Here is a 25,963-nt window from a genome sequence, read left to right on the forward strand (position 1 = left end):
TTTATAAACATGAAAATATTATAATTAAAATGTAATAACTATATTAACCACAGTAATGATATGAATAAAGTAAAATATCCCACAGTTAAGAACCATGGGACCCAGTGTCACTTAACTGAGGTAGCAGCAAAGAAAGAGGAAGTTGTATACTGGACACTGCCTATTATGCTACAAAGAGGATGCTGATTGGCTGTTCCTGTTGCTAGGAAGATATACCTCATGTTATTTACTGGTTTCTTTTATACTGATTTAATGTTATTTTTCTTTGCTGCTGAGGTAAATAAAGAAAGAGTGCAGCATAATAGGAGCCTCTGTGTCTTAATAAAATTATAAGGCACCACCATATTCTGCAACACTTTACAAATATAGAATGGGAATATGTGACAACAAGTCATTGACATACAGAATATTAACAGAAACAAAAGATGAAGGCATTGCTCAAACTAGCTTACAATCTATGAAAGAACATGACAAACATATTTTGTTTTCTAAACTACTTCCTTATACATCTTCCTATGCTATACCTGTAATTCAGAACGTTTGTTATCTGTTTTATATCCTGAGACAATGAAGTTTTAGACTGATTTGATGCTATTCACTTGTGGTCAAGTGTCTCTCGGCAACTTTTTTCCTGCTCTCCACCTGTCTGATGAGAGTTTTATCTCAGAGGCTCTCTGACTTGTCACTAACTGAAAGTCTGAACACTTTGGAAAAAACACTGTGGGAAAAAACAGAACAAATCGAAAGGCAACATTTTTGGATGGACACAGATATAAACAGAGCAATGTGACATACACAATATTACATATCCAACAAAAACAAAACAAAAAAAAACTTTCCACTTTAAAATGACTGTTTGTAACAAATTGAAAATTCTATTCGCAAGTGGGCACTTGAAATTTCAGACTTGCCTGGCTAGCTTACATCATGTGGACTGAAGCAATAGGACTCCTGTTCTGCTTCTGCTCTGTTTAATAATGCCCCAAGTTCTCTGCTTATATTACAAACTTGTAGCCTTGTACACTTTAATATTTAGATTGTTTACTACACAAACCTACAAGCGTGTAGTAATATTATATAAAAAAAAATATTAGGTTTTGATGGGGTTTCTAAAAATGAATGGAAATAGTCGTACACATAAAGTGGTACTCCAGACACCAACCTGATACGTGCAATAAGTATACAAGTATGGGGCTGCATGTTTGAAGGCGCTTTAAAAATGTAACTCAATTAATGTCTTTGACATATAAGGTTTAGTAAGCTGCTCAAACACTAGAGGTTTATCCATTAATACCCTTACAATATGTAGTGTATGACTTTAATAGAGGAGCGCTTAACAGAAAACTTTTATGTATGTATTACTTGCTCTATCATTAAATTACTATTTTAAGAGAATAATATCTAATAGAAAGGACTTACTCAATTGCTAATATATAAGAAAATCACAAATTTGAGCCTGTTAAAAAGTACAATATGGTGTGCATACAGCTTCACCAGCATCTCTTGTTTTCACAATTAAAGTTCAATTCAATAAAATGCATATAAAAAGTGTCATGTGTAATGTAGAAATTGAAAATAAAAAGTTGTGTAAATTCAGCAAAGATTATATCACTTTTACGATAAATAGTTTAATTCAGTAAAGTGCATATATCCAAAAACCACCATCTAGCCAATCTGGTCCCCTCATGCCTCCCCAAATACAGTAAATCTTACTTGTATTCAAGTCTGCAGCTGCATGCTTTGTGCCTGTTTACTTTAGACCTGTGCACTGCCTGCTGACATCAGCAGAAGTAGTAGCCTGATCCAATCACGATGCTTCCCCATAGGATTGGCTGAGACTGACAAAGAGGCAGATCATGGGCAGAGCCAGCACAATTCAAACACAGCCCTGGCCAATCAGGATCTCCTCATAGAGATGAATTGAATCAATGAATCTCTATGAGGAAAGTTCAGTGTCTGCATGCAGAGGGTGGAGACACTGAATGTTTGGATACATTTTAGGCAGCCATCTGAGGAGTGGCTAGTGAAGTTATCATTAGGCTGTAATGTAAACACTGTATTTTCTCTGAAAAGACAGTGTTTACAGCAAAAAGCCTGAAGGTAATGATTCTACTCACCAGAACAAATTCAATAAGCTGTAGTTGTTCTGGTGACCTTAGTGTCCCTTTAAATAGTGTCACTATGAAATAGCCACTGTCACTAGGACTAGGACTAAGTATTACTGTCACACACAGTAGTACTTAGCAGTGAGTATTTTTCTTCTTTAACCCCTTAAGGACCAAACTTCTGGAATAAAATGGAATCATGACATGTCACTCATGTCATGTGTCCTTAAGGTGTTAAAGGGATTATATACTGTTAGGAATACAAATCTCCTTTTCCTAACACTATAGTGCCCCCTGGGGGGAGGCTCCAAATAGTTGGGGTAACACTGTAGTGTTAAAAATAGATGTTTGTATTCTTAATGCCATAGTTTTTCTTTAAGAATCTTAAAACTAAATTGAAAGATTTAACAAGATTTTGTGTCAGAGAGTGGCTGCAATGTTATATTTCCACCAAGGTTATATCTGAAATGTTGTTTTGCAGGAGAAGAGTTGTGTACTGGACTTATAACAGGATGCACCTTGGACTGCCCTTTTGGATTCCAGACTCAACAACACAACTGTGAAATCTGCTTGTGCCGACCGAGACCCAAGAAATGCAAACCTGTAGTCTGTGACAAATACTGTCCATTCGGCTACCTGTGAGTATTTACTGCTCTTTGTTCTTGAAAAAATGCTAATCTTATTTAAATTCATAACGTTCTGGGTTACCTTTTCCCCTAAAGACTTAGTGAATGAAATAGTTCATTCAATTTTACTGTGCTTTTATAAATGTTCTGGTTGACAAAGAAGTCTGCAGCCTCAATTGCTACATATTTTTAAAATAACTATTTTAAATGAGACCATTTTGCTCTTACCTAGTTGCCATGTAAGGAGTGAAAAAAGGGGGATATATATGGAACTATGTCTAGACTATATAAAATTAAATTAATAACATTAAGGATCCTAGGCACTAAGCACATGTTATTAATACCAAAGCAGAGTCCCACTTAAAGGGACACACTTGACCCCTAACACACTTTAGCTTGCTGTAATGCTTTATGTATGAAAAGTGTATCCTCCTTTTTTTCCCATTTTACAAATAGTGTAGATTTCAATAAACATTAGCACTTTTATCAATTAATTTTGTTACACCATACCTGGCTTTCAAGCAGACAACAGGTGCTGTTACATCCTGGTTTGAGTAGCTTAGTGGAGCTAAACTCAAGAGACAGCAATTGCCCAGACCTGCATTGGGAAGTCTGTGATTGGACAGCCACAGAAAGTCTGGGCAGCGGAAGAATGGGAGGGCTTGCTAAGCTGCAAGCTGTTTTTAGATATACCCTCAATAACAAAAAGGGGTAATTAAATGCATGCATGGTATATTTTAGGGAATATCTACTAAAGAGTGATTTTTAAATTTATTTATTTTGTATTTACTTGGTGGAGTGTCCTTTTAACATGAAGTAACTCACCCATGCAACACCAATAAGATTATCAATGCAGAGCTGTGAAGAGACTCATAGAATATTTGGAACACAAGTGATTCCTCTATGAACAATGTATGGATGCACATAAGTAGTTATTATACTACCTAGAGCAAGGCGGAATACTGCAGACATATTCGTTAGATTATGCCAATACTTCTCTAGGTTTGTTCCCAGGATCTCACTGTAGGGCAGTTTGTTTTTCTTGACATATCTGAATGTGGAGTTTAGTTATTTGTACTTATCTATACAGTTGCAAGAAAAAGTATGTTAACCCTTTGGAATGATATGGATTTCTGCACAGATTGGTCATAAAATATGATCTGATCATCATCTAAGTCACAACAATAGACAATTACAGTCTGCTTAAACTAATAATATGCAAATAATGAAATGTTGCCATGTTTTTATTGAACACACCATGTAAACATTCACAGTGCTGGTGGAAAAAGTATGTGAACCCATAGACTAATGACATCTCCAAGAGCTAATTGGAGTGAGATGTCAGCCAACTGGAGTCCAATCAATGAGATGAGATTGGAGGTGTTGGTTAAAGCTGCCCTGCCCTATAAAAAACACACACCAGTTCTGGGTTTACTTGTCACAAGAAGCATTGCCTGATGTGAATGATGCTTCGCACAAAAGAGCTCTCAGAAGACCTACGATTAAGAATTGTTGACTTGCATAAAGCTGGAAAGGGTTATAAAAGTATCTCCAAAAGCCTTGCTGTTAATCAGTCCACGGTAAGACAAATTGTCTATAAATGGAGAAAGTGCTACTCTCCCTAGGAGTGGCCGTCCTGTAAAGATGACTGCAAGAGCACAGCGCAGACTGCTCAATGAGGTGAAGAGGAATCCTAGAGTGTCAGCTAAAGACTTACAAAAGTCACTGGCAAATGCTAACATCCCTGTTAGCGAATCTACAATACGTAAAACACTAAACAAGAATGGATTTCATGGGAGGATACCACAGAGGAAGCCACGTTTACAGTATACACAAGAGCACCTGGATGTTCCACAGCAGTACTGGCAAAATATTCTGTGGACAGATGGAACCAAAGTTGAGTTGTTTGGAAGAAACACACAACACTATGTGTGGCGAAAAAGAGGCACAGCACACCAACATCAAAACCTCATCCCAACTGTGAAGTATGGTGGTGGGGGCATCATGGTTTGGGGCTGCTTTGCTGCGTCAGGGCCTGGATGGATTGCTATTATCGAAGGAAAAATGAATTCCTAAGTTTATCAAGACATTTTGCAGGAACCTAAGGCCATCTGTCTACCAGCTGAAGCTCAACAGAAGATGGGTGTTGCAATAGGACAATGATCCAAAGCATAGAAGTAAATCAACAACAGAATGGCTTAAACAGAAGACAATATGCCTTCTGAAGTGGCCCAGTTAGAGTCCTGACCTCAACCCGATTACGATGCTGTGGCATGACCTCAAGAAAGCGATTCACACCAGACATCCCAAGAATATTGCTGAACTGAAACAGTTCTGTAAAGAGGAATGGTCAAGAATTACTCCTGACCGTTGTGCACGTCTGATCTGCAACTACAGGAAAAGTTTGGTTGAAGTTATTGATGCCAAAGGAGGTTCAACCAGTTATTAAATCCAAGGTTTCACATACTTTTTCCACCTGCACTGTGGATGTTTACATGGTGTGTTCAATAAAAACATGGCAACATTTCATTATCTGTGTGTTATTAGTTTAAGCAGACTGTGATTGTCTATTGTTGTGACTTAGATTATGATCAGATCACATTTTATGAACAATTTGTGCAGAAACCCATATCATTCCAAAGGGTTCACATACTTTTTCTTGCAACTGTATCTTTTGAGTGCTTCTTGTCTTTTCCCTGCTGCCCATCTAAATTTGTTAAATCCCTTTGTTAGCCCCCAAAATTCTACTGCATTCAGATTAGGCAAAAAAAAAACCTGAAGACAACCTATCACTCAACGCTGGCAGGTACAGTGGCGTATATGTAAGTATTACCATTGTTGACATGTCAGATTTACTGTGTGACTCTGACTCCCACAGATGCCGTAGAATGAGGCCATATTACTGAGGGTAAACCTTGTGAAAAAAGGATCTAGACGTGTGACTAAACGTAATAAAATTATTTTTTATAAGTGAATGCTGATGCATTCATGAACTTTCTCTAACACTATTTTAAGGTTGTGCTTTTAAATGTATGTTTGTCCTTCATTTATTCATACCTTTTTAAATTTCATGGTGTTATATATACTCATTTATTTACTCTCTATTTAATCTAAACATAAGATCATCCCCGATTATTTCCTTAAAGAAAATTCATACAAATGGGCAAGTCTGTTTAATTAGGGTTCTTACTTATCTCTACAATAAAATGGTTAACTAGAATAAACCTAGACCTTGATTTAATAAGCTTTCCAAATGATTCAACACTGTTAGAAAAAGTTTCGGAATGATTTATCTGCAGAAGTCACCATTGAAGTCTAGAATTTTTTTTGCAGATAAATCATTCAGAACGTATTTCTAATAGTATTAAATCATTTGGAAAGATTATTAAATGAAGACCTTGGTTTGATTAAAACAGAATATATATGCAGCAGCAATTATTTAACACTGCAGTTGCAGACACTGTAGGAGACTACACATTTACACAACTCCCTTCTTCATCTCTTGTCTCTTGTTATATTCTGCATGACGTCAGATATTCCTAGTTTACAATTTGTTTGTGCTATGTTACTGTTAATAATAATAGTGAGGTATGAAGGCAATATAGTGAGGGGATGTGCTGGTGGCACTTTAATTTTCACCGGTGAAGTGGAAGGTCAGGACCTATTAAAAAAGGAAAAACTTAGAAATTAATTCTAAGAAATCATTGGTTAGAAACATATAATTATTGCAAATTGACACATATATAAAATCAGTGACTTTATTCCAATTAAAGCTGTGTTAATGGTAGTACCATCAACATATACCCTGCAGTTTACTTTACATCTCCACAGCTGCTATTTTCTTCTGGTCAATCTTCCACTTAGACTTGTCCTTCCTTGTTAGCGTCTTTGCCTTAATGGGACACTATATAGTCACTAGAACAACTACAGCTTAATGTAATTGTTCTGCTGTGTATTGCCTGTCTCTGCAGACTTTTTAATGTAAACACTGGCTTTCTAGAGAAAATGCACTGTTTACATTACAACCTAGGGACACCTTGTCACGGGTGGTTGTATGGAGATCGGGACCCCTGAGTGCCCCTGATGATGAAGATAGGAATCTCAGCGTGGAAAGGACTATCAGGGCCTGGTACAGGGTAACCACACGCCCCCTGGTGTTGAGCATCAACGTTTGTGCGGCCACAAACCAGGGCCCTGATGCAGCTTCTGCGGATCCAGGAGCAGAAAAAATATGCAGACCTCCCACGATATGTATAGGGAGGCTCTGCAGCACATATGTATCCAGTACAGAAACAAGGCAAGACTAGAACAGGCACCTAACAAGGAAACAAGACAAGACTAGAAGAACCCAGAACCGGAGCAGGACAGAAAGCAGAACCCAGAACATGTACACAAGACATGAGGGAAACATGAACAGGGCAGGACAGGACTGTACATGAACTGGGAAGACAAAATAAAACAAGTGATGCAAGGCAAAACAAGAGGAGATATAACTGAGTAATATATGTAAAACATTGGAGATTTACACATACATAAATGGCCAAGATGTATGCTGCCCACCACTGCGACGAATTACTCCAATTACGGTGAGTCCTAATTGCCTAGATATGCATGGCTAAATAAACAATAAAACACACACAGTACTTACCTGCAAAGAAAGGAGCAGAGGTAATGAGACCACTGCTTGCAGGACCAAACTGAAACAAAAAGGATTAAATGGCAAAGGAACAAGTGCGGCAACAAAAAACAAACATTTAAAGGAATCCAGGAGACTGGGAATTCCAGGAACGGAGTAAAGGAATGACTCCAGAAAGCCCAGCATAAAGAAAACCAGACATAGAATAGAAAACCAGAAAAAACAAGAAAAACTAAAGTACTGGATACCAGAAGCCAAGGCCAGACATCTCTGCAGAACAATATGTGAGACACCTCCAGTGGCTACACCTCCAGTGGCTACTAGAAGTGCTTCCTGGGTCAGTGCTGCACTGATGTTCATTGTCTCCATGCTTTGCATGGAGGCGCTGAACGTTCCTCATAGAGATGCATTGAGGAGATGTTGATTGGCGCAGAGTGGAGTTTATAGGAAAGATCATAAGCCGGATGTGAGGAGACCCGCGCAGTGCTGGGAAAAGAGGTGTAGTTCACCTTTTTAATGTAGGGAGAGTGGGTCCTGCCACCAGGGCCGGTGCAAGGATTTTTACCGCACTAGGCAAATACAAATTTGCCACCCCCCCATATGTCCTTCCAACCACGTGACATCACAATGCCCTACCCATGTGCTCTGCCATATGGGCCAACGCCAGTTCTGCACAAAGTGTCTTTTATCTGAAAAGGCAGTGTGTTTACATTAAAAAGCCTGCAGGCTATAGACGCCAGAACCACTACATTAAGCTGTAGTGCGTCTAGTGACTATAGTGTTCCTTTAATGTGAGGTAATTTAGAGATTAGTGCCTCTGATAATATATTTGATTGCCTACTACAGATGAGGACAAGAGGATGATGATGGGCTCAGGCTGCAGTCTGGCTCCACAGGTCTGGTGTAGAAGAGGCTCTCTGGAGACTGTAACCGTGCTCACAACATTTAACAAACAGGAAGCAGCTCCATTTTTGGGGACCTCTTACACAGCTCAAGGTCTGGGTCCCCAGGGCCTGACCGGGAGTATGCTTACATGGCCCACCCATGAGTTCTCTCACAGGGAGTGTAGTGTATGTGTGTAGGGGATGTGTTATGTGTTATTGTAGAGGATGTAATGTGTGTGTGTTCTTATGGAATGTTGTGTAGGGATACCAATTTGTGTAAGGGATGTAGTGTGTGTATAGGGAATGCAGTGTGTGCTTGTGTGTAAGGAATGCATGGTATGCTTCTGTGTGTGTGTGTGTGTGTGTGTGTGTGTAAGGGATGCAAGGTGTGTTTCTGTGTATGTAATTTAATGCAGTGTGTGTCTGTAAGGGGTGCATTGAGTGTCTGTAAGAGATGCATTTTGTTTCTGTGTGTGTAAGAGAAGCAGTGTTTGTGCATGCGTAATTGATGCATTGTGTGTTTCGGTGTGTCTGTGTGTGTAGTGATGCATTGTGTATGTGTATAGTATGAAAAAGAGAGGGTTTTAGGGGTAGGATAGGGAATGAGAGGGGAGCAGCTCTTTATTTTTTTATAGTGCTCTCCCCTCCTGTCGATTAGTGATTTCCCCTTCCCTCCTGTCCCTCAGTTTTCTACCCTGCTGTCCCTTAGTGCTCTCTCCTCCCCTCCTGTCCCTCTGCAGTCCCCCCTTGGTGGTCTTCTCACTCCCCCCTTAGTGGTCTTCACACTCCCCCTCTCCCCTATCCCCCCCTTTAATGGTCATCCTCTCCCCCCACCCCCTTAGTGGTCCTCCCTCTGCCAAACCCCTTATCTCACCCTCCCCCCCCCTTAGTGGTCCTTCCCCTCCTTACCCCCCCTTTTATGGTCCTTCCCCTCCTTTCCCTCCTTACCCCCCCTTTAGTGATCCTTACCCCCCTTTAGTGGTCATTCCCATGCCTTTGGTGGTCCTTCCCCTCCTTACCCCACCTTTTAGTGGTCATCCCTCTCTTTTGTGCTTCCTACCTATGTAGCGTGGCCGGGCCGCGGGGACCGCGGTACAGGAACTTCTGTTTCCTGTGCCCAGCCGCCGTCAGACTAAAGGGAAGCGCTCACTAAGTGAGCACTTCCTGTCAGTCTGCCCGCGGCAGTGTACAGGAAACAGAAGCTGCAGTGCCGCGGTCCGCGCCGCCCGGCCCCGCTACATTGAGTGACCGGCAGGAGGGAGCGCTGTGCACTTCACTCCTGCCGGTCACTCAAATCTGACACTCCCTGGACCGGTGCGCCCTAGGCAATTGCCTAAGTCGCCTATAGGACGCGCTGGCCCTGCCTCCCACCTAAATGGCGCTATTAGTGCTATGGTGTCAGGAATACATGTTTATATCCCTGACCCGATAGTGTTCCTTTAAGGAATGCAAGTATGAAACCAAATAAAAAAAAATCTCACAATGGAATTCTGAGTCTAGTATCTTCAGAGTCTAGAATATAGGAATTCCCTATGGCATGTAGGACTTGATTACCTCTTGAATCTTGGAGAGACATAACTGGTTATTAACATATGTACCAGTTTTAGGCTAGCTGTCTTACACAAATAAGGTGTCCGTTAGCTCCTTTTACAGCCAGAATGATGAAAACATTTGCCTCTGGTATTCCCAAGTACATATGGGTCACACTAGCACCCACACATGCTGTGTCAACTCTAAGGACTAGCAGAGACCTAGGTATATAATATAGGTCAAAAACACTTGATTCTGGTCTTATAGCCAGTAAGTGAAGACATAGTTACTGTTTTATAATACTGTCTCTTTAAAGGTGAATTGTGGTAACCTTTGTTTTTTTTTAGCACAGCTTATGGTATGGTCAAATGCAGGCTTTTCTTCAATGTGCCTTAGCTGTAAAAATCATTGTTAGATATCCTAGAAAGTAACAGAATGATTGAGTTTATGCCTCAGTAACTGGGTTATTACCAAAGAAAAAGATTGAGCACAGTAGATAAGGAATAAGTAAATACTTACTGTATCACTCAAACGCTTACCAGCTTTGCGAAGAGAAGCCAGAAAAATATTGAAAGTGAAGATAGCTGAAGCAGCAAACAATAGTCCTCATTTAAACCTTGTTTCAGCTTCACTAACGATTCCTAAACATTTGCGTAACTCAATGTTTTTGCATGGCTCCCAATTTATCATTTTTATCTGTCAATGATAAGTTGGTTAGAACGGCCGCAGCAGCCATGGAATAAACATGAGTTCCTTAGCAAACAAATAACGTGACATGGATCTGTAATTGAAGCATATCCCTGGAGCGTATAGCTTGCTGCTAAAATAGATGAAGGTGCTTTGGAAAACAGGGTGCCATTACGTCTTATAACGCTGAATTGAAGTATGGTTCGGCGACTGATAAAACATCTTCACAGATGCTGAATATGTGCTGCTGGGCTCAGGTCACCTTTTCACTTGTAGTTACCTACTGAGAATAGGTAGCCTTTTAATTTAAGCAGATTGCACAAAGCAGTAAGAAAAAGAAGTGTATAACAATACACAAAGATCCAGAGATTAAATGAGCACTTCCAGGACTCATGGCACTACAATGGATATATAAATATATTTACATTCATTCTTCGTTTACTCTATTCCTTATCACAGAAAATTACACTTCTGAGAAAGTTGCATAGAATTCATTACCAAAATGGTTTGTGAGCTACTTTCTATATAGTCAGAGAATAAAAAGCCACTTTTTTTTTCTTCTAACAAAGCAGTCTGTTATTCACTAAACTGTCAATCGAGAGATGATAACAAAACCAGCAGTTTAAAAAAAGGCTTATTTTCTTGTGAATTTTTCCCCCCAGCTATATTTATGTAAATGATTTAACATCGTTTGAAAGCTCGCAGCAATTCACAATTGTAATGAGAAGACTGAAGATGTATCAGTTTGTATGAATTGTTTATGGTTGTTGGGATCTTTACGTTGTGAGGTTTGTCATGCTTGTGTTTTTATTCTCTTTTTCTTAGTCTGCACATACTGAAATTCATCCTTTTCTTTTCAAATTATTTTTCCTAACAATTTTTTTTTTCCTAAAAAAATATTTTTTTTTTTAATGAAAAACAAAATATCATTTTAAAACAATATTATAACAATATTAAGGGTGGAGAGGCAATCTATCTTACTTAGATGATTACAGAGACTCACCATTTTCAAGTGTTAAACTGTAGCTCCTGTCTCCTATTTTATTAGACGAATATAGGAAGAGGCATCTTCCTATCAGGTGACAAGGATCAAGTGGACAGACTGCAGAGGAGGCCCTCAAATGGTTCTACTGAAGTGTAAATTGTCAGGAATATGAAGTGAATTCAAAATTACAGCTGAACTGAAAACATGATGTGTTTCCAATGCAGCTATATTTGCCTAAAATGTGCGATTCACTATGAATTCCCAACAATTCACTGTTTCATTGAATAACCCTGATAGTTTTATACTTCAGGTCCTAGCTGTACCATGGGCCATAGACATTTAAGGAGAATGGGAAGGTAGAGCCAGATTACCCATTAGGCGACCATTGTGGCCACGTAGAGCCCAGGCTCAGTCAGGTCTCCTTGAGTTCGCATGGCTCTGTGCTTCCTCAAAACATTATGGGAACATTGAGATCTGTACCAATATCCTGGTGATGGGGCTCCACTTCTCAATGACTCAAGAGTGCTGCAACTGCAAGGGTGCTCTTCAAGTGATTTGTACCTGATTTTGGTATGGATGATGTAGCTTTTCACACAAGACCACCAAGGATCCATTTCACCTTCCACTGGACCACCACGGATTCTGCTCACCCTTCACTAGAACACCAGGGAAGGTAAGCAAAATGGGGCGGAAACAGCAAAGCATACACACACAAAACTAAGCTACACTCAACCTCCCCCCCCCCCCACACACACAATTCAGCAACTACTTAAACAACACTCGTGCAGCACTTAACCTCCTCCACACACAACACTCATCCACTTAACACACACAACATTTACAGAAACAGAGCCCAGGGTTTTGAAGACGTTCCCAATCTGGTACCCTGCATTGGGCAATGGGCAACCTAATCCAGCATTGTGGGTAGGAGATTTACAATGTTATAAACCACAACTCCTACATGTCAAGAAGAAGAAGTGGACATGCAAGAAAGAATGCTCATAATACACACTTCAGCTAAGTTTGATATTAAATGACAAATGAAAGCTGCATCATCATCTATATTAGTTAAATACCAAAACAAAGACCTAAATTAATCTGATGTGTTATCTGCCTAGAAAACAAACTATGTTCTGCTGAAAGCTCTGATTAATGGTTTATTTTCTTTTTTCCCTCCTCTTTTACATAAAATAATCAATTTTTTGTCATGTACGTGATTATGTCATGTAACTGAAACAATACATTTAGTGAAGTAGTCATAAATACTGAAAACCATGACTTAAAATATAATAACTATTGGTAATGATGCAGAGAGCCACATTGTTCTGCAGTTTCCGTTAGTAAATCTGTATGTGAAGTACAAGATTGTTAACAGATGGATAATGGATAAATATTAGCACTACACGTTTTGCTCACACTCACATATTTGTACTTTTGCTCCTCACTCTACTTACCTATGCATTGTCCACACACACACTTTATTTTATTTGATTGATAAGACAGCGGGATATTAGTCATAACTGTGCCCGGGGGGCTTCTTGAAAGTTTATCCTGCCATGAGCACAGAACGTTGTATGATAGACCCTGCAATAATAACAAATCTAACAATAGTGTACCTGGTTCAATAGTTATTCACTTCAACATACAACTGGAAAGTTTAGAATAGTATTTCTTGTATAGAGGGAAATTAGGAGAGAATAAGCATGGGCCACCATGGGGATATGGGGAAATGTGGGATTTGGATGAAAGAGCAGAATAAAAAATGAGGACTCATTATTGATCGCAGCATTTAAAATGACCCTGTTATCAACAAATATGGAATTCCAATGTAGTCTATACATTGTGCTAGTGAATCACCATAAAATGTCACGATTAAGAGTTAAAAACCATGCTTGTCACAATTAGTTCCCATTTAGTCAGTATTCTCAAAAAAAAGATGGCGGTAATGTTAGCTATTTGAAGTTGTTTCCTGACTACAAAATGTATCTGTTAGTTGCTGGTATTTAGCATTTCCCGTCACTTTTAACGGCTCTCATAGAACTTAATAGAAGATGAGAAATTCTAAAGAACACCAGGTTTCCGTGCTACGCACTAAAGACTCGGATTTGGATGGCAACACTAACTCAGTAAATATTACACTTATTTTAGTTATTTAGTGACTGCAAATTCCTAATATGTCCTATAAGAAAAATACACGTTTACTTACTTACACTTACACTTACACTTGGAAAGTACACAGGTATATTTAAGAACTTATGTCTGTCTATAGATATGGATTATGCAGTTTCCAATAGCCATGAAATATTAAGTTAATGCTAGAAAAATTAACGGTTTAATACGCTAAGCAATTAATTTTTGTGAATTGAAAACCAAATTGCCAAAATAGCCAAACTGTAACTCGTTTTTTTTTCTGCCTCGATTTTGCAGTTATGTTTTCATTTCATTATACTTGATTATTTAGTGTATAAACCCTTAACGGCAACTTGCTCAGTTGATTGCACATGAAGTGTACATGTGCTGAGCAAACCATTGCTATGACAATTAATTTGAAAACATGCCCGGTTAATTCAATTTGCACATTGGTAAACAGTAGTGCCCCATATCAGCAGAAGTGCAAATGTTAAATACAGGGGTATACCAATACATTTTGGTATTAAAATGTATGCTTGTGTTTTTGTGGACTGATAGTACACTAGTCAGCTATGAAGGCTTATCTTTGGTAAATAGGCTGATAATTCTCTTTACTGAAAATAATTCAAAAACTAACCAGCCTATTATCACCATTAAAAATGCTGAAGGTCAGTTATACTGAGTTTATTGCCAAATAAAACTCATTTTTCTGTGGTGAGATATGAAATTCTCAAGTGAACCAAATTTTAAAGAATTTTTATGAGAAATTAAATGATTGAAAACTGACTTTGACTCATGATTTCTGTAGAAAACAAACATGTTTAATGATCACAAATATTAATCAATTTCCACAGAAAGCTGCATCAATCTTCTGCATAATACCTCTATAAGATTCGTGAAATGTTGATTATAATTAAGCAATTAATGAATTATTCACTTTGGAACAGGGCATTGACTGGTGATTAATTCCCTTGCCACGAGGTAATTTCATATTGTGAAAAAGACTATTTTCTGTTACAAGCTAAAATCCTGTTCATTCTTCATTTGTAAGAAATATGTTTCTTTCTTAACAGGGCTTTTTTTAAATAATAATAATCAGTGCACTTCTGGGAAAGACACAATTTACTTTATTTCAACCAATCATAAATGTATTAGACCATTTAGTTAAAGGAACACTATAGTCACCTAAATTACTTTAGCTAAATAAAGCAGTTTTAGTGTATAGCTCATTCCCCTGCAATTTCACTGCTCAATTCACTGTCATTTAGGACTTAAATCACTTTGTTTCTGTTTATGCAGCCCTAGCCATACCTCCCCTGGCTATGATTGAGAGAGCCTGCATGGAAAAAAAAAACTGGTTCCACTTTCAAACAGATGTAATTTACCTTAACCCCTTAAGGACCAAACTTCTGGAATAAAAAGGAATCATGACGTGTCACACACGTCATGTGTCCTTAAAGGGAAACTCCAGTGCCAGAAAAACGATCCGTTTTTCTGGCACTGGAGGGTCCCTCTCCCTCCCACCCACCAATCCCCGGTTACTGAAGGGGTGAAAACCCCTTCAGTCACTTACCAGGGGCAGCGACAGGTCCCACGTCGCTGCTTCCTCCTCCCCCGCCGCTCCTCCTTCTGGTTACGTCGGCCGGTGGGCGAGACTGATCTCGCCCGCCGGCCGAGGAGACCTAATGCGCATGCGCGGCAATGCCGCGCATGCGCATTAGCGCACCCCACAGGAAAGCATTGAAAATGAATTTCAATGCTTCCCTATGGGGAATAGAGCGACGCTGGAGGTCCTCACACAGCGTGAGGACGTCCAGCGACGCTCTAGCACAGAAAACCTGTGCTATGAAGCAGGAAGTGTCCTCTAGTGGCTGTCTAATAGACAGCCACTAGGGGAGGACTTAACCCTGCAAGGTAAATATTGCAGTTTTAAAAAAACTGCAATAATTACACTTGCAGGGTTAAGGGTAGTGGGAGTTGGCACCCAGACCACTCCAATGAGCTGAAGTGGTCTGGGTGCCTGGAGTGTCCCTTTAAGGGGTTAAAGGGACACTATAGTCACCTGAACAACTTTAGCTTAATGAAGCAGTTTTGGTGTATACAACATGCCCCTGCAGCCTCACTGCTCAATCCTCTGCCATTTAGGAGTTAAATCCCTTTGTTTATGAACCCTAGTCACACCTCCCTGCATGTGACTTGCACAGCCTTCCATAAACACTTCCTGTAAAGAGAGCCCTATTTAGGCTTTCTTTATTGCAAGTTCTGTTTAATTAAGCTTTTTTTATCCCCTGCTATGTTAATAGCTTGCTAGACCCTGCAAGAGCCTCCTGTATGTGATTAAAGTTCAATTTAGAGATTGAGATATAATTATTTAAGGTAAATTACATCTGTTTGAAAATGAAACCAGTTTTTTTTTTCATGCAGGCTCTGTCAATCATAGCCAGGGGAGGTGTGGCTAGTGCTGCATAAACAGAAACAAAGTGATTTAACTCCTAAATGACAGTGAATTGAGCAGTGAAATTGCAGGGGAATGATCTATACACTAAAACTGCTTTATTTAGCTAAAGTAATTTAGGTGACTATAGTGTTCCTTTAATTGATTGTATCTCAATCTCTAAATTGAACTTTAATCACATACAGGAGGCTCTTGCAGGGTCTAGCAAGCTATTAACATAGCAGGGGATAAGAAAATCTTAATTAAACAGAACTTGCAATAAAGAAAGCCTAAATAGGGCTCTCTTTACAGGAAGTGTTTATGGAAGGCTGTGCAAGTCACATGCAGGGAGGTGTGACTAGGGTTCATAAACAAAGGGATTTAACTCCTAAATGGCAGAGGATTGAGCAGTGAGGCTGCCGGGGCATGTTCTATACACCAACACTGCTTCATTAAGCTAAAGTTGTTCAGGTGACTATAGTGTCCCTTTAATAATTCCACCACGAGTCTTACACTGCCAAATAATTTTATATGGAATTCTAGATTTGTCATCTTTGAAGCAGAAGCGTATAAAAATTGGCATTTTAATAAAATTTTAAAATAAAAATTAACAGGGAAGATAGACGAAACATTTAAAATGATTACATTACCAACGCAAAGACATTGTTGCCTTTAAGTAAAATTACATTTGCATAACATTGTTTCATGTTTTATGACTTTATAAATGGCTATTTGCTTACAAAACGTTCTAGTGCATTCTGGCAATTTGCATACCTTCATAATTCTGTCTGCAGCTGCTATCTCTGAAGTCCACTACAATTACTCTTTTAGGTAATTTAGGTACCCATTGCTTGTCTATGAGAAGCATTAACAGGATTCATCATAATGTGCTTGAAGACGTGCTCACTGACAAATGTAAACACAGCTTTCTCTCAGAAATGGCAATGATTGTGCATTTGTCAGAGAAAGGTTACATCATCTATGCACCAAAACCACTACATTAAAATTTGAGTGCTAACTTGTTTTAAACCAAACAAAGTGGCTGACTCCAATTCCTTAGTATATAGTAACGCAGGTGATACAATAAGTAGCCATGTAGGGGAGACCTCTCCTGTCAATAGAGAACAGGCCTGTCTCCTTAACTCTGCAGTGTAAAACATTGCAGTTTTAGAGAAACTGCAATGTTTACATTGCAGGGTTAAGACTACCTCTAGTGGCTGTTTCCCATAAAGTAACTAGAGGTGCATCCTGCAGCTTTGCATGAGAACATCCAGTGTGTCTTGCAAATTTCCATAGGGAAGCATTGATTCAATGCTTTTCTTACGGGGAGGGCCTAATGCGCACAGGTATGTGTTGGAAGGGTTATTTAACACTTTAATTACCGTGTGGGGCAAAGGAACACTATAGTGTTAGGAATACAGTTTTGCATTTCTAACACTATAGTGTACCTTTAATTTTGTCTATTTGTATAATTTTGTGCAGACGACACTATGCAGGTAATTATCGACAAACAATATGTTACAGATTAGCATAGTGAGCAGACACAGATTAATGAGCATGGGATAGAAACATAAGTAGTACATGTTAATAGTTTTATCTCCAGACGAAGCCAGTTAATTCATATCATGTATCTTGTGCAAGTAGCATTAGACTCTCAAATCACATTCTGGTCATGCATTGTACACAGATGTTACCAGGAAGACACTTGACACGTGCTTTTGTGCATATGTCCTAAACCATAACCTTTGAACCCCCAAAAAGACACGGACACCAATTTAAAGAGGATAAAATGTCACGGCTTTAATAAATTATATATATATATATATATAAAATAGCAGGAAACCGGCACTCAAGGATTTAATCAAAATAATTTACTGTTCAGAAGATTCGACGTTTCAGCTCCTCTAGGGAGCTTTCATCAGGACATGCCCTAGAGGAGCTGAAACGTCGAATCTTCTGAACAGTAAATTATTTTGATTAAATCCTTGAGTGCCGGTTTCCTGCTATTTTCTACAATTGAGCTACCAGAGCACCAGGTATATATTTTTTCTAATTTGGAGTGCAGGGGATCTCTATATTTTATATATAATTAAATATATAAATAACAAAATGGGTCATTGCCAATCATTCCCAATTTTCACATAGACACATAATTCACCCCAACTTTAACAGTTCTATACCCACCGGCAATGACGCATAACATAAGCTAACAATAATCAATATAACCAGATATGAATAACATAACACAAAACACAGCCACAACAGGCCTTATAATCCAAGTGATTTAACATTGTAGGGGCATACCGAGATACCCTACACCCACCAGGTTGAAAACCACCTACGGGCTCTAACCTACCAATAAACAAATTCAACCATGTGAATAATGTTATCAAACATCCAAGCATCACAGCTACCAAACCTACCTACCCCTAGCTCTGCCAAGGCCCACTTTTTAACCAAATTTGCTGCTAGTTCTTAATGTTCTGACCTTTCTGGTCTCTTCCCCCACTTCTGAAAGTTATGTAATGTGGTAGGGATATCACCAGATGATTGTTTATTTCCTACCTAACTTTAATGATAAGCTATATCTTTAATAAGGTGTAATAATCATAGTGGTGATTATAGTGTCCCTTTCAATAGTGGGTATAAAATAGTTATGCATGTTCCATATTATTAGCATTTATAAAGCACCAATTATAATTATGCCAGGGGATATTTGGATGCCCTGGTCAAACAAGCTTACAACCTAATGAGGATTTGAGGTAGGCAAATGTATATTATTAAGGGCACTTCCTTCTAAGGCATTACCACTGCCATCACCAGTTGATATCTATGAAATGGTGCTTTACTATGTACGCCCATAATAGAATTGGCAAGAAAATTATTAAACATGTAGGTAAGTGTTTAATTATAAAATGTTTCAGCCCCTTGTTTTGTATTTATACATCCTGCAGATGTGTTTGGGTTTGCACATACAGGATAAAGAAATTCACTGATCTGTGAAATAGCTCAGTGTTTTCTGCTTGTCATCTTTTATTTCCTGATCCTAAATTATTTTAGTCCGATAAACTATTTCAAGATCCTTAACAGCGTCTGTTTATCATCTGTGCATCAATGTACATTTCTGTTTCTTGTGGCTATTTGAACTACTTTTGAATTATTTTTATCTTTTTTGTTTTTATTAACAGAACTTTAAAGTACTATTAATCTATTTAGTCAAGAATGTAGCACTCTGTTTAGCTGTGATAAAAGCTAAATATTAGGTTTGCAGTAGCTGTAGCCCAAGGTGCATATATTAACTGTGAAAGCAAAATAGTGATACGTACAGTCTAAAGCAACAAATCAGGTAAGGGTAATACGTGAGACAGGGTCAAAAAGTTCAATTGGTCAAGATCCAGGCATCTAAGGTTCATAGGCAAGAAGCAGGTCAGAGGGTCAGGGAAAATGATAAAGACAGCAGCATCATGACGCCAATATCAATAACACACACGCTTTCTTTAAACAGACACACACCTTTATGGTACTATTATGCGTATATTTGCAAACAATGCAATCATTTAATGAATTAATTTAACATACAATTGAGTTCAGACCAGAGAGTTCTTTTATAAATCCTTTACCCCTACTTACCTAATCAAACCTAACAGAATTACCCCTATATCATTTCCTGTGCCCTTAGGCACCTTAACAATAGAGCTTTATAGACAGGAGACCCCTAACAGTCCTGCAGGGTCCTGTCCCACCATCCTGATTTTATTTACCTGGGAACACTAGGGTACTGTCCTAGGGCAGCACAGCACAGCACAATTGCCTCACTAGGCATGCTCAGATTGGGTATCAATGGATCCCTTTAATGGGGGCTAATGTGTTTCTAATGGCGCTCAGGAAACTGGGCATCTTAAAGGGATACATACTAGCTTAATGAAGAAGTTTGGTTGTATAGATCATGCTCTTGCAGTCGCACTGCTCAGTTATATGCCATTTAGGAGTAGTTAAATCAATAATTGTTTATGTTTATGCAGCCCTAGCCATACCTCCCCTGACTGTGACTCACACAGACTGCATAAAAATGTTTTTTTTTTTTGCAACCACATGTTAACTTGCTTAACACGTTTTAATCTCCTGCTCTGTAAATGTAACTTTAATCACACATAGGATGCTTTTTCAGGGCCCAGACATCTATTAACAGAACATGAATAAGAATTTCTAGATTAAAAAGACTGCACATTAAAGGAACTTGGAATATCTAGGTTCCTTTAACCCCTTAAGGACCAAACTTCTGGAATAAAAGGGAATCATGACATGTCACACATGTCATGTGTCCTTAAGGGGTTAAAATAAGCGTTTAGGAAGGCTGTGCAAGTCACATGCAGGGAGGTGCGGGTAGGGCTGTATAAACAAAGTAATTTAACTTTTAAATGGCAGAGAATTGAGAAGTGAGACTGCAGGGGCATGATATATACACCAAAATTGCTTAATTAAGAAAAAGTTGTTGGTATAGTGTCCCTTTAAGTCCATTACATTTTTATGTAATAATAAGTACAGGTCAACAGTTTTTAAAATATTGAAGTTTTTAATATTACTCATGCTGCCTTTAATAGATGGGAATTTAATGTATTAAATAGCAAGGTATATTATTCCCAGTCTTGGATAGGTAATAAGACTATTCCTTACAAAGTAATTAAGCTGCTCAGCCTTGTGATGTTTCTCTTTCTTCAGTCTGGAGTCCCAGGAAATACAAAATAAATTAAGGCCACCAATTATATTATGCTGTAAAAATACGCAAAGCTAAACTTAGCAATACATGTAAAAAATCTCTCTAGCTCAGAGCTCAAAATGTCAACTTCTGCACTACTAGACAGGACTAAAAGTTATTCGCCACTCAAAGGTCTATGGCACCCTCACCAGTAGTGGTATTTTCAAACCCCAACAGCCAGTGGTCGAGTGGAAATTTTGAGCCATGCCTTAGTATGTAAACATCTGGCAAGCTTTGAACACTGCATTATTCCTTACAGAGGCTATGTTGTGCTGGGAGGTGTAATTCCTATATGAAAGTCACGCCTTGTTGCCTGGTAACCATATGTTGTTCACCAAATAGGCTAAGCAAAGCTAAAATAGTTCTTTCACATTTTATATGCAAAGTAAGTCTGATTAGTAATTGGTAATGAACAATAAATCATCCAATAAATTACATTTTTGGTACACCAAATAAAAACATGTACAGAACTGGATATAGTCTGATGTTTTATACTAATTAGAAAGTACTCATGACTTAAAAAGAGAAGTAAAATCTAATAGATTGAGTTATAAATAAACTGTGTTGTAAACAGGTTTAGGATTTGGCACTTAACTGATAATTGAAAGTGGCATTTTGGGATAACTGCTAGACTTTTGAGTGATTTTTAGGTCGGTGATACTAATTATGAGAAGTGATTAAGTAACATTATCTTTAGTGCGTCTGTCTCTATATAATCTGTGAATATGTAAAATGCAATTCACCTTATATCCCCCTCTTTGGCAGAATTTACCATGTGCCTGTATACTTTATGGGTTAAGTTAATATATTAGAGTAATATGGTAAACAGCATTAAAAATTAAATAGCAACCATGATCCTTGTACTGAGTGGGGAAAAACCATCCAGTGCAGTACTGGGCCATTTAGACACTGTTCATGTTTTGCAAAGCAGGCTAGGAATACACTGGATTATTGTGTGTTTATATGTTTTGTATGTGTGTGTGTGTATGTATGTATGTATATATATATATGTGTGTGTACTACAATAAAAAATAAAATAAAGTATTTGTAGCACTTATCTTCCGATAATGTTAGCAGACAGCTAGGACAACCCAAGCCAGAGTCTCTTCTTTCTGGTAGTAGGTAAGATGCAAGATGAAGAAAGTGGGTTGCATTGCCACAGTGAGTGTCTTCTGATCCAGATGGTGCTCAGTGCATATAAAAGGGCAGGAGGCACAATATAGTGTAGTAGGTACTTAAACTTGGTGAAGAAAACAATATATGCAAAGCCTGCGTCTGTATATAATTCAAAAGTAGAGGGGTGCACTTATAGGTCTTAATCAAAGTTTTTATTCAAACAAGCTGTGTGTCCTGATCGACGTTTCGACCTTTGAAATATAACATCTGCCTGGGGCAGCCCAAACATTATTTGCATTAGATAGATCGCACCAGATTGTATCTCCAAATCAAGTACTGAGGAACTGACCACATGAAAAACGCTTAAATTTTTTGTGACTGCTACAGCAATTCTATGTAGCATTGCTGCCTTTTAAGTTTCAGTCATTGAGGAATGGCATTTAAGACATAACAGGGAAAGCCAAATCTGCTCCCCTCTTATGTATAAAGAATAAAGCATTGTACGCAGAGCACATCTGAAAGAAACTGAAACTCGGCTGCAATAACATGGTCTTGCGCTGCAAGCTTGCTCTGTGCTTTCAGTGTGAGGTAGTAGCTATCATTTAGAAGAAGGTGAGATCTTTAAAGAAGATATGATGCTTTGATGCCAGCTGGATGTCTTTTATTGAGTGTTCTTCTGCAATATGAGTATTTATATGAATCAAATGCACTGTGTACTATATTTCAGTTCAAGTACTGGCATGGATGATCGAGTTATATTGTCAGCTCAATGCAGTGTAAAGTTCTTTATCACTTCCCTCCCTGTCACATCCCAGCAGTTTTATGGCCCTGTCTCTTTCAGAAAAATGGCTGCTGAAATGTTCTGATGCTTGATACTTTTGTGTCAAAGTGTTTTAACCCTTTACTTGGAGAATTCAAAAGCATTTTTACATTCAATGGAGAAACCTGCATTTAAATGTTAGGATATTTAAACATACGGCTTATAGCAATTGTATTTGGTTTGTTACTTTATCGCAGTCATTATGACTTAGATGGGGCCATAAAAAAAATGATTATTTAACGTGAGACTCAATATTTTTTTATAGAAAGATATAAAGGAAAGACATTGCTCAAATTCATATTTTTTTGATGCTACAGAGCACGAGTAATCTTCACAAATATATACACATAAAAGTTTTGATTCCTTCACAGAATAAAAGATAATTTAAATTATACTGCCAGTTTTCAGTACATTGTGGAAGGTAATTCAGTTTCCATAGCAACACAAGATAGCACCTCCTGTCTAAGATTTACAATTTCGAGCAATACCAATGGAAGAATAACTTCATGTTTCCCAACTGTCTCATGTTCCAAGGGAGAACCCTATTTTTTGGCCTCTACCCCCCATAAAGCATTATGTGTTGAGCAAGGACCAGGCCACATTCATCTATACACATAAAATACAGGGCTGTGCATATGGATAGCTCCCCCAGTCACACCGTTTTTGCCTGCTAAAAGCATTCCTCCCTTCCTCCTCTCTTATAAATATAGAAAGGATACGTGAAATAATATGTGATAGATGGTTTTCTACCTATTACTAAAATGCTGGTAATGCTTATTGCAAAGATAGCATCATATCATAGTACCACACTTGATTTCACTAAGCTCTTCAGAATGACCCATTTTTTTTCACAGATGTTTGTAAATGTAGGCAGCTTGGCTAGGGGCTTGATTTTATACACCTGTAACTATGAGTCTGATTAAAACACCTAAATTCAGTAATGAAGAGGGCCGTCCCAATAGTTGTCTATATATACATATACATATATATGTATTTTTTTTTTTTTTTTAATCTTCAAAGGAGAAAGCCAGCTAATGAAAGCAAAAAAAACCCCAAAACTATGCCTTATTGTGCCTCCTGCCCTTTTATATGTTCAGTGTAACCTGTAAGCCTTATTTGCTACAGAATTACACATAATCATAAAAAGCCTTAATGGCAGGGGGTATTCTGGGTAGTGACATTTTAATTAGTAGTTATATTGCACCATTCGATTTGATTTTACTCATTTTACATTGATCACAATGAAAAATACCCGATATGAAGGAGTGAAAACAAGGTTGTGTAAATTCTGGTGTTAACTCTTGTATAGTTTAGGTTAGAGCAGTGATTCTCTGGTGACCTTTTCCTGTGGCCACAGCCAATTTTTCCTCCTAACTGACCTTTCATTGAGAAGTTATGCTAATATTAGCACAAGTAATAATAATTACTTTATGAATGCAGTTTAATCCAGCACACCATAATCAATGTGCCATTGAGATACTTGGCTAAAATCAAACCATCTCCTTGAAATATGATAAAGTGAAGTTGGTGCGGAGAGATTTATGAAGACAAGCTTTTCAAAGTGTGAATCTGCTTTGCTCGGGATTTGATGTCTGATTAAAGATATGTGTACATGTCTAGAGAGAGATGGTTGTGTGTGATATATAGATATATGCGACATACATATTTATATCACATAATGTGTATGTCATATATATATTGATGAGCCACAACATTAAAACCACTGACAGGTAAAGTGAGTAACATTAATTATATTGTTACAATGGCACCTGTCAAGGGGTGGGATGTATTAGGCAGCAAATGAACAGTCACTTCTTGAATTTCATGTGTTGGAAACAGGAAAAAGGGAAAAGTGAAAAGATCTGAGTGACATGGGCCAAACAGTGATGGCTAGATGATGGGGTAAGAGAATCTCCAAAGTAGCAATTCTTGTGGCGTGTTCCCAGGATGCAGTGGTTCGTGTTAGGGTCATGGGCGCTCAAGGCTCACTGATACACATGGGGTGCAAAGGTGCACGCTTGTCTTGTACAATCACACAAAAGATCTACTGTAGCTCAAATTGCTGTAAAACGTAATGCTCACTATTGTAGAAAGGTGTCAGAACACACGGTGCATTGCAATTTGCTGCGTATAGGGCTGCTCAGTCGCTCAGAATGCCCATGATGACCACTGTCTACCGCCAAAAGTGCCTTCAATGGGAACCTGAGTATCAGAACTGTTCCATGGAGCAATAGTCTGATGAATAACATTTTCTTTTAGACCAGGGGGATGGCCAAGCGTGTGTGTATAGTTTACCTGCAGAAGAGATGGTAGCTATGACTATGGGAAGAAGGCAGGCCGGTTGAGGCAGTGTTATGCTCTGAGTAATGTTCTGATGGGAAAACTTGGATCCTGGCATTCATATGGATGTTACTTTAACACGTACCACCACCGCAGTCTCTGGATCACTGGCAGGAATGAAGAGCACTGACTGCACAGCGCTTCCCTCCTGCCCAGACCCGTCTTTACTGCAGGGCAAAAGGGAAAACAGCCCTCTGCCTTTTAATTTACAGAGGCTCACAGCAAGCTGTCCCATGCGCCCCTTGCAGAGACGGGAACAAAGAGGTTCTGCGGCATATTAGTGAGCTAGCTTGCCGTACAGCAGTCATTACATTAAACCAGCTGTTCCTCAAGCAGTCACAGGTGGCACCGTGCTGGGAGGAGGGGATCACTCTTCACTTCCTCCCAGTCCCAGCTCACAGAGCAGCGCATAGCAGAGAGAGAGAGGAGGAGGCTCAGAGAAGGCATGTGTCACTTTACATAATATCCAGATGGCTTTGGGGGTCCCTGCTATCGTTTGGGGTAGAAGGGGTACAATTCTGTAATTTATTTCACTGCGTGAAGCTCGGAGCTACAGGCTCATGCGACCGCTTGCTTTGGCATTCAGGCTCCACCACCCATTCTCTGTTTTTTTGTTGTTGTTTTTTTTAACAACGTTCGAGTCCTAGTACATTTATAAACATTCTCTAAGCTTAGAATCATGAAATCCACAAATGCTCTTTTCTAAAAATTCCTTTAGCAGTCAAATCTCTCTGGTACAGTCTTTACCTACCCAGAATATTGTTTATAATTTGCTAGAGAATAAAAAGGACAATAACCAATAACTTTGTGTAGTGGTTATTGTGCAAAAAGTTTGTGGACACCATACCCACACCCCATGATAAAGTATGCTGCACTTTTAATGAACTTCACATGTTCACTGTACATAGGTATGA

At 38.7% G+C, this 25,963-nt stretch overlaps 1 protein-coding gene across 1 annotated transcript in view; it reads left to right on the top strand.

Annotated features, from left to right (window-relative positions):
* CRIM1 (cysteine rich transmembrane BMP regulator 1) overlaps nucleotides 1-25,963 on the top strand; it is a 650,317-nt gene that overhangs the window by 533,148 nt on the left and 91,206 nt on the right. Inside the window, exon 9 of the mRNA XM_063443119.1 lies at nucleotides 2,587-2,743. Within this exon, the coding sequence (XP_063299189.1) occupies nucleotides 2,587-2,743 (157 nt within the window). The remainder of the gene's footprint in view (nucleotides 1-2,586; nucleotides 2,744-25,963) is intronic.

This window comes from Pelobates fuscus, chromosome 2 (genome assembly GCF_036172605.1).
Source record: "Pelobates fuscus isolate aPelFus1 chromosome 2, aPelFus1.pri, whole genome shotgun sequence".
Taxonomy (NCBI): Eukaryota; Metazoa; Chordata; class Amphibia; order Anura; family Pelobatidae; genus Pelobates; species Pelobates fuscus.